This window comes from Mugil cephalus, chromosome 15 (assembly GCF_022458985.1).
Source record: "Mugil cephalus isolate CIBA_MC_2020 chromosome 15, CIBA_Mcephalus_1.1, whole genome shotgun sequence".
Taxonomy (NCBI): Eukaryota; Metazoa; Chordata; class Actinopteri; order Mugiliformes; family Mugilidae; genus Mugil; species Mugil cephalus.
Window position 1 is genome coordinate 7,698,463 of NC_061784.1, and position 17,841 is coordinate 7,716,303.

At 41.7% G+C, this 17,841-nt stretch overlaps 2 protein-coding genes across 2 annotated transcripts in view; both read right to left on the minus strand.

Moving 5' to 3' along the window:
* cxadr (CXADR Ig-like cell adhesion molecule) overlaps positions 1 to 11,593 on the minus strand; it is a 34,222-nt gene extending 22,629 nt beyond the window's left edge. The window contains exon 1 of the mRNA XM_047607325.1: positions 11,423 to 11,593. Within this exon, the coding sequence (XP_047463281.1) occupies positions 11,423 to 11,474 (52 nt within the window). The 5' untranslated portion in view covers positions 11,475 to 11,593. The remainder of the gene's footprint in view (positions 1 to 11,422) is intronic.
* Positions 11,594 to 13,886: 2,293 nt separating this feature from the next.
* btg3 (B-cell translocation gene 3) lies at positions 13,887 to 17,195 on the minus strand. Its single transcript, XM_047607066.1, has 5 exons — positions 17,042 to 17,195; positions 16,090 to 16,296; positions 15,833 to 15,970; positions 14,613 to 14,805; positions 13,887 to 14,463 (listed from the first exon to the last, which is right to left on the minus strand). Exons 2-5 carry the CDS (start codon positions 16,260 to 16,262, stop codon positions 14,260 to 14,262), a joined length of 708 nt encoding a protein of 235 aa, XP_047463022.1. The 5' UTR covers positions 16,263 to 16,296; positions 17,042 to 17,195; the 3' UTR covers positions 13,887 to 14,259.
* Positions 17,196 to 17,841: the final 646 nt, after the last annotated feature.

Genomic DNA, 17,841 nt, shown 5'->3' on the forward strand with positions numbered 1-17,841 from the left:
GATGTGCGTTTTTGTTGCCAATTTATTCTTTTTACTGGGGGAGGAGAAGTGAAGGTTTTAAATCAATCATGAACCAGCGGTTCATGAAGTAAGCGTATGTGAAAGCAAATACTGTAGATATGTCAGGTATGCGCTGATCAACATGTATCCTAAGCACATGACAACTTTACCTTGAGTTTTTACTTACATATTAAACTTACTTTCAGTCTAGCTGAAGAATATGTGTTGAAACCAAAACTATTTTTTGATGAAATCATAACAAATGAGGATTAGTACAGGTATTTGTCTTCTAGGCTCGGCAGCAGCTTCCTACGAACCTACAAAAATGAAAACCACATGTCTCAGCGGGGTATAGTCACGGGGCGTCTCTCTCTCTCTCCTGACACAGGAGTTTCTGCGAGGAAGGGGGAGGCAGCCATGCTGTTGCCCGTCCTATCCCTGCAACCCCCAAAACAAATAAAGTGTCTGATACAGACCAGGCCCCTGTCGGTGCCCCAGCCTTTGTCCGGGCCCCAGGGCACAATGCCAACTGTGATCAGGAGGGAGCGTTGCTGATCAAACACTGAGACACAAGTGCAGCAGAGTGCAACTACTTCATTCAGACTGTTGATAGACTCCCACAGAGGTTTGAGCCGTGCCGGATGGGATGTGTTCCAGATTATACGGGTTTGAGAGATCATACAAACCCACGTGTGCATTTGGAATGTACGTAAAGGTTTCTCAAAACTGCGATTAATTAGGTCAGAGAGGTGAACACTCAACGAAGGGAGCTCAAAGCAGCCGAGCGTGGATGTTATCCTGGAACATTTCTCTTGAAACACTGGGCCAAATAAGGGATTAGAAACCCTTACCATGGCTCCTGACAGGCCTGTTTTTTATCGTTGCTGTAGGATTTAAAAAACAACAACAACAACTGAGAATTCTCAGGAGAGAAAATAATTTCACAATTGTGGAATTTCCGAAGCTCAGCAGTTTTGTCGGCTCCATCTGAGAAAGGCTGGATGATGAGTGGGAACAGCGAGTGAGAGCTGTGAGAGTTTAGGCTGCCTGACCGTTCACCGGGATAACGAAGTACTTCCTCATACCGCAGGAAACAAATCACCGAAACTAACAACTCAAGCATGTTGGCTAAATCGACTGAGGTCTCGGTTTAACCCGACTTTCAAGGTGCGGAAATAAATCTAACCACGTATACACAAAACGTATGTTAAGTAAACATCTATGGCGGTAAGATGCCTCTTGTGGCTGCCAAACCACTAAAAGGATTAAGGTGTCAGACCAGACTGCAGCCTACACAGAGACAACTATAACATATGAAGAATTCAAACACGAACGCCTCCAAATGAATTCCTCAGTTCCTCCCTTTTCCTTCAAGTGGAGTGCTGCATATTTCAACAGTTCCCCCACTACTGAAAAAGAACTACTACACATTACTTTGGAAAAGTGAAAAAATAGACAATGACAATATATTATTTCAGCAGTCTTTAGAATATAGACGGCCAGCTTGCTCAGATTAAGACTTTTCCTCTGTCCTATTTTTTCATGTAGTTTATAAGAATGTATAGCGGTCAGTTGGACTGGCTGGGAGACACTCTAGGAGTGTTCATGCCTTGTCTCCTGCGTTCCCGTCTATAATTAGGTCTCCTGCCTGAAGGACATTGCATGATGGTGGTGCTGTGGACATTGGTAAAAAGTCCTGGGTGTGTATTATGCCTAGAGTGTGCCGTCAAAGGGATGCAGAACCGACACAGCATATCTGATTGAAAATATATCTGATTGCTGCAGAAAGCTGCCTGAGGACTACAGCAAAAGTGGAGTGTCATCAGAGTACTTTGTGATAACTGCTAAAACGTCGATTCCCTTTCAAATGCATTTATAACATCCCTTCTCTCTAAACCCTCTCATCCTGTCTAAAGCACTCCAGAGCAGGCAGAATGAGGTCTTTGTGGAAGTGTAACAACACAGACAGTCCCTTCCTGTCCTCTGTGCGGGGGAGACACTACAGCAGGACATCAAGATAAGGCTGCCGTTAAGAGATGAAAAGATGGATAATCTGTTTTCTTTTCTCTTTTTTCCTCGGCGCAGGCAGCGAAACAGGCCTTACATTTCAGAGCTGGAGTCTCTTCTTCACTCAGAGCTTCTTGAAAGCAGGTGTAGTAAATGCACCTGAGTGGTGAGCCCTGTGGAAAGCTGCAGGCGAAGACTGTCAGTTGTTGTTACAGCTTAACCAGGACCGCTGGGTTTATTCATGCCTCCAGCTCGCACTCTCAGCCTCGACATGAGGAGGGAGCTCAACACGCCATACAACGTTAAATGACAAGACAGGATCGGGAACGGTTAAAAATAACTCACTGCACTAGCTTAACTATCATGCACAAACATACAGTCCTACATTTTTGGTTGTGACGAAGTATGACGGTATTTATGCTCCATGTTGTGTTCTTTAACTGTGCACGGGATGAGGCTTGCCAAACTCTGAAGAAAAATGAAGAGCCTGGACAGTAGAGATAAATGCAGTAACCGCGTTGAAGGCGCGAAGCTCAGATTTGAGTGCATTCAAGAATCTATGAGTTCAGCTGCAGCGAGTGAATTCTGTTATTTTGACCGTGGTTGGCTAATGAGATCCATTCCAACAACCCAAGAAAAAAATCCATAGAGAGCTGATCACCAGGCACACACTCCTTTAGAAAACATTAAGCAGAGTTCAACAACATATACGTTATGTCCACATTAAATTGGACGCTGGAGCATGAAATTGCTTCGGAATCAAAGAGCAGCAGCTGTACTATTTTGTAATTCCCTGTGGTGTGAAGCTGATACAGGGATGCAATGAGGAGCACAACCATTTAGGTTAAAGGCAACTGTGCTAACATGATTAATTGCCTCTTCAATTTCAAATGAAGATGGCAATAAGAAACAAATTAGCATGAACTTTTAGTCAATGAACGTTGTATGATAATGTCTGTAATGTGGTGTAATATTTCCCTCTCAGTGCCTGAGAGCACAACCAACTCACACTCACAGTATTAAAGATTTCCCCACGATGGATTTGGGTACACCCGTGGTTACCGTGGTAACAACAAGGTTGATACAAAAGCGAACAATCAATGAACATTTACCTTGTCTAAAATGCAACAGAAGGTCAGCTGATACATATGTTTACAGCGCAGGAGAACAACCTCTATTTTAATAAAGAAGCCAGTGATGACAAAAAGTGAACATGACCTTGTATTTTTTTTTTTTTTGTCCTCACAAATTTTCACTAACCATTTGCAGTGTGCGCTGGCCAGGGTGACGAATACGTTATGTGTAAACAAACATCGATTGCTGTTCAGTGTTTATAATAGAAACAGACGCAGCTGAAATGTTGGGCTGGCATCATGAGTAACTTGGACGGCTCGGAGAGAACAAACAAACCAAGACTGTGACATTAATGAGACGCAATTGCACCCGGTTACGTCCTATATTGTTTCCCTATGAACCACTAACAGCAAAAAGGAGCATAGTGAGGGTATTGCAGAAAGAATTCTGACAATGAAGAGTAGCAGAAAATGCATCAATTTCATCAATGTTCTTTAACATTATCTTTTTGAATGGCTCCCATGTTGCTTGGAGAAGGAAACATATGTGTAATATAACATATGTGGTGAAAAGAGAAAAATGTCATGTACAAGCAACCTGACACCTACAGACGATTCTGCAAGGTCATCTGTTGTGCAGTGTGTACTGGGTGTAGTAAAGTGTTTTTGCTCGAAACCTGCCATACACGGCAACTCCCCGACGGCTCTAATGACATCTAAAAAGGGTCTAGACTGAGTAGTCTAGACAGGCGGCCAAACACCGCTCATAGGGCATCCTGGATCAGCCCGACAAGCAGATAATCCCAGGGAAAGTGACTGAGGCGCTGCGTAACAACTGTTCACCTACTGCGGCGTGGTGTGTAAACGGAAACATGAACAGCAACACATGTTAATTAGAAGCACAACGACGGCGACAGTAAAGTAGCAAGTTTCAGAGGTACGGGAGCTTCTGGCGACGTGTACCTGCCATGTTCATTCCTCAGAGTACAAACAACATCAACCCTTACTGACAACCCACCGCTAGACGCAGCAAGGCCACCGACGGTGGTGTGTGAAAATGCTTTCGTGGATCCGGGATGGAGCCGCAACTTAGGTGAAAGGAAACAATGCAGATTTGGCCATTGTTCCTAACGATTAATGGCCCAACACGAGTTCAAAATCACTAAATTCGCATCGTACATAAATGCTGGGTGACATTGTAGGCAGTCGGGAGGATCTTTTTATGGCTCCACAGGTCATTAATCTACAATCTAGCAGCTGAGTTGTGTTATAGCTCTTGCTGTCACTGATACATCATTTACGCTTGTCAAATAGGTGTCCTGTCTCAGAGGTATTAAACGCATGCAGTCCATAGTCTCTTACAACTTGTGAAAGCATTTGAATGTGCTAGGTGCCAGCGTGGTGGATTCACTTTACGCTTTCCAATTATCGGCCACTCAGTGAACGCCAGCCAGCAACACTGGGCCCCGCGTGTGCCCATGAATTATATATGGGCTCCATTAAGACACTTAACAGCTGGTTCCTCAGGAACTTACCAGCAACAACTCTAGCCCTGCTACCCCAGTGAGCCTGCTTATTAAAACAGCAGCACTTGTGATTAAGGTTGAGCAGTAATGCATGTTCTTCTGACTATCATAAACCAGCCAGTCACAGAGCTGTTCTCGGTTCAATCACATCTCTCTGGAGGGCAACTGGGCCAGCTGCTGATTTCCTCACATGACGGTGAAATGCACTATAGTAATTAAATGTGTGTTGTGGCTTGCTGACCTTGCTGCGATCTGGGCGCTGAGCCCTTTTCTATACCCAACTGTAGCAGATGTCCCGGTCAGCCTACGTATAGCTCTAACAAAGACCCAGGAGAAATAACTTCAGAGGCAGGGGGACGGGGAAAGGTCTTTTAATGAATATTAATGCAAGAAAGGGGACACGGCAGACTCATTTTTACACACCAGGTTATAAAACTACAGTTAGCAAATGAAAGTCCTCTGAAAGCAGAGTGAAGGCCTGTTAAAATTTAAATTGACCACTTCACTCCTGGACTTTCAAATTGCTTTAGGATTAGAGAATCTGAGTTTTTGGATTGTTAGATTTTGAAAATGAGAACACAGCAACCACCTCTTCATATTTATTAAAGGAAATTCAAGCAGATATTCACATTCAAATGTTACCTCAAGATATAAGGGGTGTATTTTCCTATCCTGTTAATTCAGTGAATGGATTTTCACATAGGGAAATGTTCCATTTAGTCCAATCTCATCTAATGCTCTTTCTTGAAACAAAGTCTTTCCTTACATTTGAATTTCTATGCCCCTTTCCTTTCTTCATATCTTCCTATACCAGTAAACATACACACGCCTCTCTACAATATCCAAAATTAACATTAACTCACTGGAATGGCAACATGAAAAAAAAAACAACATTCAATATTTGGCCTCTTTACAAATTCAGAGGATTTTATTGCAGTCCTTGGCTTCAGTTTAGCATCAGCTTGATTATGAGGCAACAAATGTCACAAGAAATGAGATTTTCTGGGTATAATCCTGTGTCGCTTTGTACCAATACTCTCTTAACAAGATTCGGTCTGCATCATAAAATTTCGCCACACAACAGCTTCAATATCATTCTAAAATGCAAGCAATCATACCTTTGTAAAAAAACAGTTTGGAGAATTTGGAGGATGGCAACATTCATTTCTTAAGACAAATCTTTCTCTCTCTCTAAAGGCAGGAGTTATTAGAGCAGCTATATAATTGGAGACAAGACAATTAAACATCAGAGTATGGCAGACAATGACTGGCTTAATGACAGCACTGCAGGGAGACTGATTCAGTTAGACTGAATTAGACAGAGGCTTTCTACGGGCAACACCTATTCGCCTTTTACGCCATATTTTCACCACCAGACGACAATGCGTAATGTTTTTCAATGAGATCAGGTGCTAAAAATGGCTCCTCCAACAGCTGCTTTAACTCCCCCACCCACCCACCCCCTCATCGCCCCTCCCAAAATTCACTCCACCTTCTGCTTATGCGGCTTCTTTTTCCGAGCCGTAATATTTTTTCAGGATTACACACACAATTAACTTAACGTTCTTAGTAGAGGGACTGGTGGCTTACAGCAGGAGAACAAAATACAATCATCTTCCCACAATTTCACTCTGTGTAAGACAATGCCCTTGACATCATCTAACAATAACGCAACATCCAGAGTACAACACGCAATCCTAATCTCCAGAACGATACATCCATTGGAATTCTGAACTGGGGCGACTAAAAATTAATTCTCGCAGTTCTCACGGGTCTGTTTTACACGATAAAGGTGCGCAGCCAAGTCCGATTCTTTAATGCTGCCTAACAGATATCGTATCGGAGGTTCAAGCTCATGTAGAGCTGAACTGACACATAGCTAGCAGGTAAGTAGGAGCAGGCTACACACCAACAACTGTAGATGCGTCTCCCTGGGGGCCAGCCTGACACACAGTGCACCGTCGCACTGAGATGTCTTGTTCAGAGTCTTGTGCATAAACAAGAACACAACAGCCATAAAGTGTCCTACAAACAGTGTCGTAGGCAATTCTTTCCTTTGTATATAAAAAGATCTACAGTCAGCTAACAAACTCAAAGACAATTCAAAATTTCTTTTATCATAGTCCTGTCATATTTAACACCTTGAAGTACGGGTATAAACTTTTTTGCTTAACATTTAAAAAACCTTTCCCAAAGACAAAACGGAAATCCTCTAAATCCCCTTCACTGCCTAGCGCGCTGCATCTCCTCTGCTCATTATCCGCAGAAAAATGATATTCTGGCAATGTTCACCTGAGGTATGACGTACGTGAAAACTCTTATTATCGTCGCGGCGAACAGCTTATTTGTCACCGAGCCCGTTATTCCTCATTAGAAGCAGAGGGCGTCGTGGGTGCTGCAGAGCCGGCCATCGAGTGGCTAAGTGATGAATGTGTTCGGGGGGTGTTTATCGCCCTAACAGTGCAACACGGTGATGATGACCGATGGACTCAAGAGAGCGAGGAAAATCAGTGCCGCTGTGACCTTGTTTTAACTGATAGGTTACATGGATAGCAGAGGCACCGTCCCTCCCTCAGGACAAACCCTGTTCAATTTCTGTTTTTCAAACTCCTGCAGGTCTGCTAAACCTAAAGAGATGTAGTGTCTACTCTGTACTTTACGTCTAGATTGTATTAGCCTAATAAATAAAATCTTTGTCGGCAGTAAAACCAAACACTACACGTCCAAATTACAAGATCTTTGGATTTTGTTATGTTACAACACACAATATTTGCAACCTCTTCTCATAATTGTCAACTGAATATCTTTAAGGCAGCTAATTGAATAAAATGACCAAGCACACCAGCTGGTAAATATATTGTTGCACATAAGTAGCCTAAATACGAGAGCGTGACATCAATTAAATGATCAGGAACTAATTTGTGTCACTTAGGCAAACTCTTGAGAACTTAAGTTTATTGTCCAATGAAGCAGATAATGAAACTGAGGATCCTGATAGTGTCGGTAAATCAATACTGTGGCGAAGCTCTTCTAAAAATTTCACCTGATGTAACACAAATTTGAAGTATCTGTCAATGTAACATTGACTTCATGACCAAGGGGTCAAGTAGCAGCTTGCCAATATATCCTCCGACAAGAATGGGTTGGCAGCAGCCCCAGAATGCAGTTTTACTCGCTACCTGCGAAAAAAGAAATGAGGTTCGAATACAGAATGGCCGCACGGCCGTTATTAGGACTCGGGAACAAGCGCCGCTATTAATCATGCTCGCTGATTCTCCAGCAGGCAGTAATTTGTTCATTCAGTAATTCAGACATGAAATGGAAGGTGGAGTAAAGGGGAGAGAGGCAGGGTAATGTGGCGAGGTAAAGGTGGGATCAGATATCGCGCATCCCCTATAGGTGAGCAGGAGCTGCCACGGGGCTCGCACGGGGACGGCATGCTAAAATATTAACGTCCGGGGCTGTGAATATTCATGCGCCTTGTCCCCATCATCAGATTGTGGAGGACAGAGCCGTATCCGTGGAGTGTAATCCGATTCTACGCGTCCCTGCTTTATTTCCAAGGACAGGGGGGAATCTGGGTAGAGAGGGTGGCTGTCTGGAGGAGAAGCTGCGGCTGCAACATGTTTCAGACAACAGGAGGCAAGTAGTGGCAGCAGACCGCTGGGTCATGACAAGTAAATGTGACCTCCAATCATTACTGACTGCGTGAGCCCAATGACAATGGCTCAGGTTCTGCTGTTTGTGTCTCCACCAAGTAACGCTTCTCCTAAATATTTATCACCACACCAAACCGCAAAAGTGACAACAGTTTTCCCTGAATAACAGTCACTTCCCAAATCTCTATTGTTTTAGGATATTCAGTATATCCGCAATAGCTATTGTGCCAAATAACACATAAACGCCGCTGTAAAAGAGGACCTAATACATGCAAACAAGGGGGAGGGTAGCTTTCTGGAGCAAGTGGAGCACAGACACACTCCCTGTATCTGCGTGTCTGTTTTCAAAAGGTAACTAAGCAACCAGTTTCTGGTCAGGGCCTTTGGTTGGCTTATCAGGTAACTGCCTTCTGCGCCTGCTCCCATTTTCACCAGGTTGCTGTTTGTCCTAGATCAGTGCCTTCACTCTTGACCCAAACAAGCAGAAGTGAAGGGGGTGGAGAGTACCGGGGCACATCCTGCAGCACTGCACGTGTGGGAAAACAAAACCTATCAGGTCCCGTGCAATAAGCAGCGAGGACAGACTGACAAATCTACGTCAAGTATTATCTATTTTGAAAAGGAGGACAGGGCTAACCACTGTGCCGTGCGACTGACACACACAAATTAAGTTTTTCCTCGGAAAGCTCTTTAACGACAGGTTAAAGCACAACATTAGTTGACTCTGTTCCAGAAGAATTTACACTATGATCCTTGTATCTAAATATTTAACTTTGTCTAAGAACACTTTAACATAACGCTACGCGGCAGAACGGAAACTTTGTAAACATACGTTATATTTACGTGTTTAAATGTTGCTTGCGTGACGTGAATATATCAATAACACTTCTCGTTATGAAAGTAATACTAATAAGATGCAAAAAACACAACACTGACAGTGGCCATGTTTTTGCACTGTGAACACTTCAAGTAATTTTTGCTGATTACACTTTCATAATTTTACTAAAGCAAAATATGTCAAATGTATGAATTATTTGTAAGTGAAGATAGTTAACTTTGGCGTGTAGCTGCTTTTACTGAAGCAAATGTTCCGAGTATTTCTTCCCTCACTGAAAGCCAAATATTTTCTAATCAGACCCAACCGCACATTTCAATTTCATTTAATAAAGTTAAGGTTTAAATGGATATTTTATACTTACTATAACTGTAGACCTATTGCAGTTTTAACTCTCTGGTCAGCCTTTCGTCTTTCAAACTATGCCTCATAAAACAGGACAAAGAAAATGGAGCAGAGGCCCTACTTCTTAATTTGTCATTAAAGAGAAGTTAGCACATTACTATGTATTTCTAAGCCATGTTAAAAGAATGCTGCCAGTCTGCCAGATACTGTTTTTGTCTGCTGAAGTGGAACTAGGCCCAAATAACTAGACCATGGTGCCATTAAAATGGTAATGAGCCCAAACTAGTGTACACAACAATGTGAATCATGACACAAAAGGAGGGTAAACAACACACTATGTAAACCTTATATTCCACTCAACAACCGTAGCTTTTAGATGGAAAGATGTGAGGGGGAGATCCTGAACAAAGCACTTCTTCTTCTTCTTCTTTACATTCAGTCTCTGACTAATCAGCACACTGGAACGCTCTGTGGTTTCCTTTCAATATCTCTGAAAAAGTTTTCAATAACTAACCAGGCACGTCATTGACGGACACTGACACACAACAAGGTTTCACAGTATTGTTCAGAGTGGGAGGAGCGATCCGTTAGTTTCAGTGTAAATTCCAGCCACACCCTAGGGCATGAAATTAAAGCATGACCCGAGTAAACGACCAAAACAAAACAACAGGGATAAGTTCATTTTGATATATATTTACAAGAAAATGTCACCAACACTAGTGTGACATACAACCGATTAATAAATATTTCTACTTTTAGTGACCAGACACAGTTTTGACAAATAAAAAAACTATTTATGTCATCACAAATAATGCTAGGAATTAAAACGGCAACAAAAAAGTAAATAAGTGAAGTTCAGAGAGTTCCCGGCAAACAGAGAAGCACTCTATTGTAATTTAGAATAAGCAGAAAAAAAGTTATTTGAATTAACTTCTCCAATCAAAGGTTACACAGCCCACGGTGCAGACAAAAAAAAAAAAAAAAAAAAAAAAACAGAACCCATAGTCTTGGATCTCACACATCAATTGAGGGTCTTGGCAGTGAGGCGTTTAAATAAGTAAATGATACCAACATTAACCTGTCAACACAAGCAAACATGTGGTTAAGTTGATGTGACTGCCTGGGATTTTTGAACTGGGGAAGCGGGGTTATCGGGGCTGCTGGCAGATGGCAGACAAAAAAAAAAAAAAAAGCTAGCACTTTGAAGTCCTGCAGCCACAGGTTTAAATGCGGATCAAGCCATCGTGTTAAGCACCGAACGATAAACCAAAAGGACACCACACGGAAACAAGCACATTTCTGCCTCCGGCGAACGACCATAATGTCACCCACCGTCTATTAATCTGAATGAACATATTTAAAAAGGCAAACATTTACACCCGATATGAACATTAGCCTCGAGGAAGCCGCCTGGGAAGCCTGATGATGATGAACCTGAATCAAGCCGCTGTCGCTGCGTCGGCCTCACTGAGTTCATATAAAATTAAATTAGCCAACTTTGATTTATTAACTAGTGACCTTTCGTCTCTGCGTTTCTATTTCTGACCTTACTGGTAACACGGAAACCCAGCCTTAGGAAAACACATTTCTAAATAGGAATTATAAATGTTCAACTTTTATTATAGTTTTAGCATTTACATTTAAACAGCCCCATCGCTTGCTGTGGTGTGCTAGCCAGTAACTAAACTGACCTTGGGTCGGAGTTCCTCCCTGTTGTACACTATATCTAAAGTGCCTTTAGATACGGATACTTCGGCCAACTATTCACGTTAAATGATAATAGTTACCTTGGAACAAAGAAATAATATCTTAAAGTTGTTTTTAACTAATCGAAAAGGGCAGGTTTCCACACGAACGTCGGTGGCTAACGTAATTGTATGCGACTGTCTGACCACTCAGTGACTGACTGCTCGCCGCCGTTTTAGTGAAAAATTCATCAAAGTCGCTCAGCGTCTGGCTTTTAGTCGGAAAACTTACCTGCGAGGAGGCTCAGCAGCACGCAGCACAAGCGGGGTGTCGACAGCTCCATTCCTGCTCCTGTTATTCCACGACTTATTCAGCGAAACTTGCTCGGAGAACTTATGGTGAATTCAAGCGACACACACACACACGGCTGCTCAGCTCCACCGAAGCATCCAAACTCTCCTCCTCCTCCTCCTCCTCCTCCTCTTACTCCCAGCCTCTCCGTGCAGGTGCAGAGCGTCACGTGACACGCAGTGGGGGCTCTCCATTAACCGTGCAGTGTTGCCCCCTGGTGGCAGGAACACGGACATAGCTCAGTACTCATTCATGGATGAGGTACCATCCAGTGGGTCCCATACAGAAAAAAAAAAAAAAAAAAAACAGAGGTAAACACGGCCACCTTCCACTACCCGACGCCACGACACGAGCCTTCATCTAACACAACGCGAGAGTGGGCGTTCATGAATATGAGTGCGTGTCTGTTCTTGTGAAACGTCACCAGTTGCTGTGAAGTACTGTTCCAGTTCAAAGTACAAGATAAAACCCGATTTTATCGAGGATACTTCTCTAAGCAACTTCGGTGGATTTGAGACCACCAGGTATCCCAAGATGCATTTCGCGGGAGTCATGGAGCACGCGACTGTAGCCAGAATAACTGCGCCACCGTATTGAATGGAATACATTTGGCTTATATATGTATATATATATATAGTGTCTTCAACAAAGTTAGGCAAGTTTCTTTTAAAATATTCCACCTACTTTATCTTGTCAACAAACTGATATCAAAATATATAACTACTGACACAAATTGTGTAGTGTGCAAATTGCAGGAGGAAACGGAAATTTTATGAATTCTATTTTATGAATGTGCCTGTGTTGGGTATGGTTGGATGTGGATTGAAAAGATGTGATGTTTTATTCATACAGTAGCACAATTGATCCAAAAAAAAAAGTTTATCTGAAACCTCATCATTTTGTCTGGTACATTCTTCAGGTACAAGTCCAGACGGACCTATATGACACCCAAGATACATCATTCCAAGACTGAACTTCTATATTATATAGGTTCTTTAGAGGGACTGAAAAATAAAATAAAGCAGCCAAAATGGTTAGAATCTGCAAGGACTTGAACATTTTTCAGAAATAGCTTTTTGTGAATATTTGCCGTTATATCTCCATGTTTTAATTTAATTTAATTTAATTTAATTTAATTTGTGTTCAAGTTAGTTAGCAATATTTCTATCATTGCGCAATTCATTCTTGTATGATTGTTGTAAAGGATTATTGTTAATAAATAATGGGGAAAAAAGAAAGAATGATATTAAAAAACTAAAAAGAAATAAAATATATAAATAAGCGCTGCCGTCCTCTGAAGTCTGTACAGCAGAGTCAAGCTTGTCAGGTCTGAACTAAGTATGGAAGACTGAAGTTTGTAACATAGCTACAGTAAAAACAGGAATAATTTCACACAGAACACAAGGTAAAAAAATAAATAAATAATAAAGTATAGATGTATAACTGAGAAACTTAAACGGCTGTAGCTCATACATACATTATGAATAAAGGGTAGTAATGCAGTGGTCCAGTAAAGGCTCAGAGTTGAGCAGGTGACGTGGCGATAGAAACTCTTCTTCAGCCTCTCAGTCTTTGTTGGAAACACTGGCCTGGTGGCAGCAGGGAGAACAGCTGGGCTGTTCCAGGATCTTCTGGAAGCCCAAAACCTAAAACATACAGCATAAGCTACACAGACCTTGCTTAGATACTGCAATTTAAATCATGTTTGTGTAGCTTTAGCTCTATGCTTCAGACAGTGTTTCACATTAGTATATGTGGTGAATGCTACGGAGTGGGTGAGTCAAAGCCCAGATCTCAATCCACTGACAAATTTGTGGCTTCAGCAGTGCTGCAAAGAATGGATTAAAATTGAAGTGTTCAGATGTGCAAGCCTGATCGACACTTATCCAGAGTGTTAGAATGAATATTTTAAATTAATTTCACTTTGACAATAAATGTTTTATTAAAAATCATTTGCAGTCAGAAAAGCCAAATTTAAGGCGTCATGATTCCGTTTAGTAAAAAGTAAAAACTATCCAAGGGGATAAATCATATTCAGGAGAAGTGTATGTAGTTAAAGTGGACTCCTTTAGATACTTTTTATTTCATCTATTGGAAAATAATGGCAGAATGACAGCAAGATATGCTCACACATTCAGGGGTGACTGTGCGACATTTAGATGTGTCAGTATTGCTAATTTTATCCAAGACAGTTCAGAGGCTTTAGGTCAGACTAACAGGAATTGTTGGTTCATTGGTCTGCAGTCAAAATTAGCTTTAAGCGATCACACAGGTAAGACTACAAAGATTTACTGCCCTCCAGTGCCAATAATGAAAGGATGTGTTCATGGTGTGGTAATGAATTAACACAAAAGGCAGCTGCTGCTAACACTCCAAAGGAAGAAAACGTCAAAAGAACAAAGTATCGTGATGCTTGGAAATGTTTAATAAAACTCCATAGATTTAAGTCTATACATGTGACAATTCTTCACTATGAATAAATAAAACATTTTATCACAAAGGACAGTAGGTGGCATATATGAACGTCTCCCATAGTAAAAATACAGTACTTCAAGACTACACGTGTAGTATTCAAATTCCAACATCTAATTTAATACAAGTGATTTATTCAAACTACCACAAATAATCTAAAGTGCAAAAAAGACTCTGTCCAAAACCACCAATATTTAATCTATAAAAATTCATTTTTTAAAAAAAAAGAACAAAAAACATTGGTCTGTCATCTTAAAGTTTTCTTTAGGTTTAATGTCCAGTGTGAACAATAAGCACCATGATTCTTAACTGTAACAATGTGCCAAATTTTGGTTGGTGTCCCAGTATCCAGGCCCGGCCCTATAGAGAGGAGGGACCCACAAATTCTGCCTCAAAGTGTGGGGGGCTCTGCTGCGAGGCCTGTAGCCGTAGTGAGGGCGTGGAAGGACGTGATCTTTCCCTGGCACCATCTTTTTGGGATGCCACGAAGGAGCAGCTGGATTCATCGCCTTAGAAGAGAAAATAATGAAGTAAATAAAAGAAATACATATAAGCGTCCTCCCTAGACCCTTGATCCCACCTAATCATCATTAAAAGCCACAACATTACATCCAGTAGGCATTAAATCCTGATCAACAAAGGAACTGTCATACAATACCTGGTAAGTGTAGCCGCCATTGGGGATGGTGAGGGGGGAAGTACGCGTGCTCTCCTCATCAGAAGAAGAACCCGAGTGGTAGTCTGACGTCACCCTTTCCAGAGCGCTGGTCACCTTCTTTGCAACGTCTTTGTCGTTCTCATCGTCATTAGAGAAAGTGGCAACTGAGAAGCACGGATTCTGCTCTCCATACCTAACAATTACAAGAGATTACCGTCTTTAAGGAGACCACATACACCTAGACGACACATTCATCGTCTTCATCTATAAGCATGGATTAGTACAATGACAAATGATAAACGATCTAAATTATAGATCTTCAACAGGGGGTCTGATTGATGAGACATTTTATATACATTTTTTAAAATTTAAATTTGAATCCAACACATTTTTAGTAAAGGGATAAGGCACAGCTTAATATTGTATGCACAATGATAATAATAATGTTTATAGGTCAAGTTTAACGTTCTACTTAATCTCTCCATCAGTTTGAGGGTCCTTGGCCTGAAAAACATTGGAAGATTCCTGATCTAAATGAAGGAGGCTGACAACCTGGCTCAAACTATAACTTGGATATGTGTATCTATTTGATATCTAGTGCCACACAACAGTGACCAATACAAGCAAGAAAATGTCAGAATCGGGAGCTGGGAAATGTTAAAACGTGACTAGTCCAAGGAGCCACTCAAACATCTTCAAGAAATGTCCTGTTAACTGTGTTTTAAACTTGTTTTTCGGATATACCATGATCTGTATAAAGATATTCACAGACCAGAATAGTTTTATTATACTGAAATCACTGCAGTACAGACTAGAGGGAACCGGATTTTTTTTTTGGAGGGGGGGTCAATCCTAAATTTAGAGGCCGTGTATGGAAATCCAGCTTACAGCAGAAACAGAGAGTTTTCTGTCTAATCGCTGACTGACATGGATGAGCAATCACAGCTGTTGCAGTGTCTCTATGACGTGTAGTTACATTTCTGGGAAGGTGCATATCAGACTACAGCGTATGGTAAACTGATACACTTCAAGAGACAGCCCATTTTTCAATTTCAGTCTTTAAGCCTCAACCACAAGCCACAACCTCAAAAAATATGGTGACATATATACCTAAAAATACTAATTTACTCGTATGCAGCTATTGGCAAAATGTAAATTCTTCCGCAATTAAAGCATGACAATTTGTTTGGATTCAACGATGTGTCAAAACTTCGCCTCACCTGCAACAAACCTCCCCGGGGTCCACCCACAGTGTGAATTCACGAGGCAGTCCCAGGTCACCGTACTGGACCCCGCTCTCCCGACAGGCCCGAAGGAGCTCTGGATCCTGCCTGTGTACCCTGTTCACGCGGATACACCTGTAAAGTACACAAAACTCCTTTCAGCTTATGGCGCACTAAATTGAAAGTCGCCGGGTCCAACTCATTGATGTCCTTACTGACATCAGTTAAGTCAACAAGAAGGAAGAGAGTGTCACCTGTATGCCTGTCCTTTGCTGGGCTTCTCGGGGTACCAGTGCCCCTTGAATTTCTCCTGCAAAGCAACCGCCAGCCTCTCGACAAACAGCTCGATCTTGTGCGAGTCCAACTTCTCCCCCTTTTTCACGAGCCTCTTCAGGAAGAACACCACTGCTGCGATCTCTCTCCTCATATTTTACGTGCGTTTCATTACGTTTAGAGGGCCTCTGTAAGGAAGTTCACTTTGGTCAGACAAGTGGTTCAGTCACAATAGCAACAAAGTTTGGCATTAGAAAACGGGACAGATCTTCTACTAAATATTTAAAAGCTGGCATACAAATAACAGGGCCAGAATTAATAATATACATTGAAGGACCACCGAATACCCCATGGCAATACAATATTCTGAGAATAATGTCCCACTCATTGTGGTGTCCGTGCACACGTGGCAACATCTCCTGTTACAGAGCGTATTTTTATTTTAAAAATGATAACTGGATACGGTAGAGATTCGACTTTACAACCCTATCTGTTGACTTCGGTTAACGGTCCGCTGTTTCCATCTCAGAAAGGCGGGCTGTGACGCACGGTCCGGTTGTCCACGCTCCACAACACGGACTACAGTCCTCAGTGGGTTAGCTCGCTAGGCTAACGAGTGGGACGGCATAATGACGGAACAAAGGCGAAATGTATTTGGAACTGTAGCAGGTACAATTTTAGGTATAGCTTTGTGTATAATCCCGACCGCTTGGCGAATAAATAATATAGAGCTATTAGCAGCGGCTACATAGCTAACGGGCTAAGTTAACGCTAACCGCCCCATGTTGTCTAACGTTGTTACTAACAAAGGAACTGATCGATAGACATCGTAGCAAATTTTGCAAGTTGTGCCAGTAGATAGTCGTATATAGCAAAAGCCTTCACGTGTTTGCTTAACAAGGTGAGACACGAGGATGTAAACAATTTCCTTACCTTTCCTTGTGGTTTGCCTCAAGCGTGTGGGCTAAAAAAAAATGAATGGCGACAAGAAGTTGGCAACAGAAGAACCCTGGAGTTGACTCCGCCCACACGACTACGTCCCACCCATGCTTCATTGTCATTGGCTCTGAACAGGCGGAAGCAGCTCATTCATTGGTGGAGCGAATGCCAGTCAACGAGTGACTCATGTTAGTGTGACTCATGTTGACAAGTATGTGGTTTTTGTTTGTTACAATGGTTGCATGCGGTGATGTAATGAAATAGTAGAACATGAAATGGTAAAAGAGTTCCAATTTCATCGTTAAGTAATAATGTAACAAATATAACAGACTACATCGTATTTTGATGTGAGCGTTACCACGGCCCATCATCAAAGCTAGGTGTAATTGTTATTGTGCGAACTCTATCTAGCAATGGCTTATGGCATTACATTTAAACAAAGAAAAATTATACGATTTCCATCAATTACTAAATTAAGATTACATAATGATAATAATATTTTTTAATCACAAAATTGAACTTCCTGTCCTCAAGGATATTTGATTGTTGTAATGTTTGACCATGTGGTTGACGCATAACACTGAGTACACAATTCCAGGAAATAACGCTCTTTACGACAATGAGGATTATTTTTATTTCAAACTGTAAGAATCCCTTTGTCCACCAGGTGGCGCCAAACCTCTATTTAACACAAGTCATCTGTCTCCCAGTGAACATGCAGGTCATGCTGGCACCTTTAGTTCCTATATAACCAGTCAATGAGTGGAAAGATTAGTAATTTTGTCTGGTCTCTG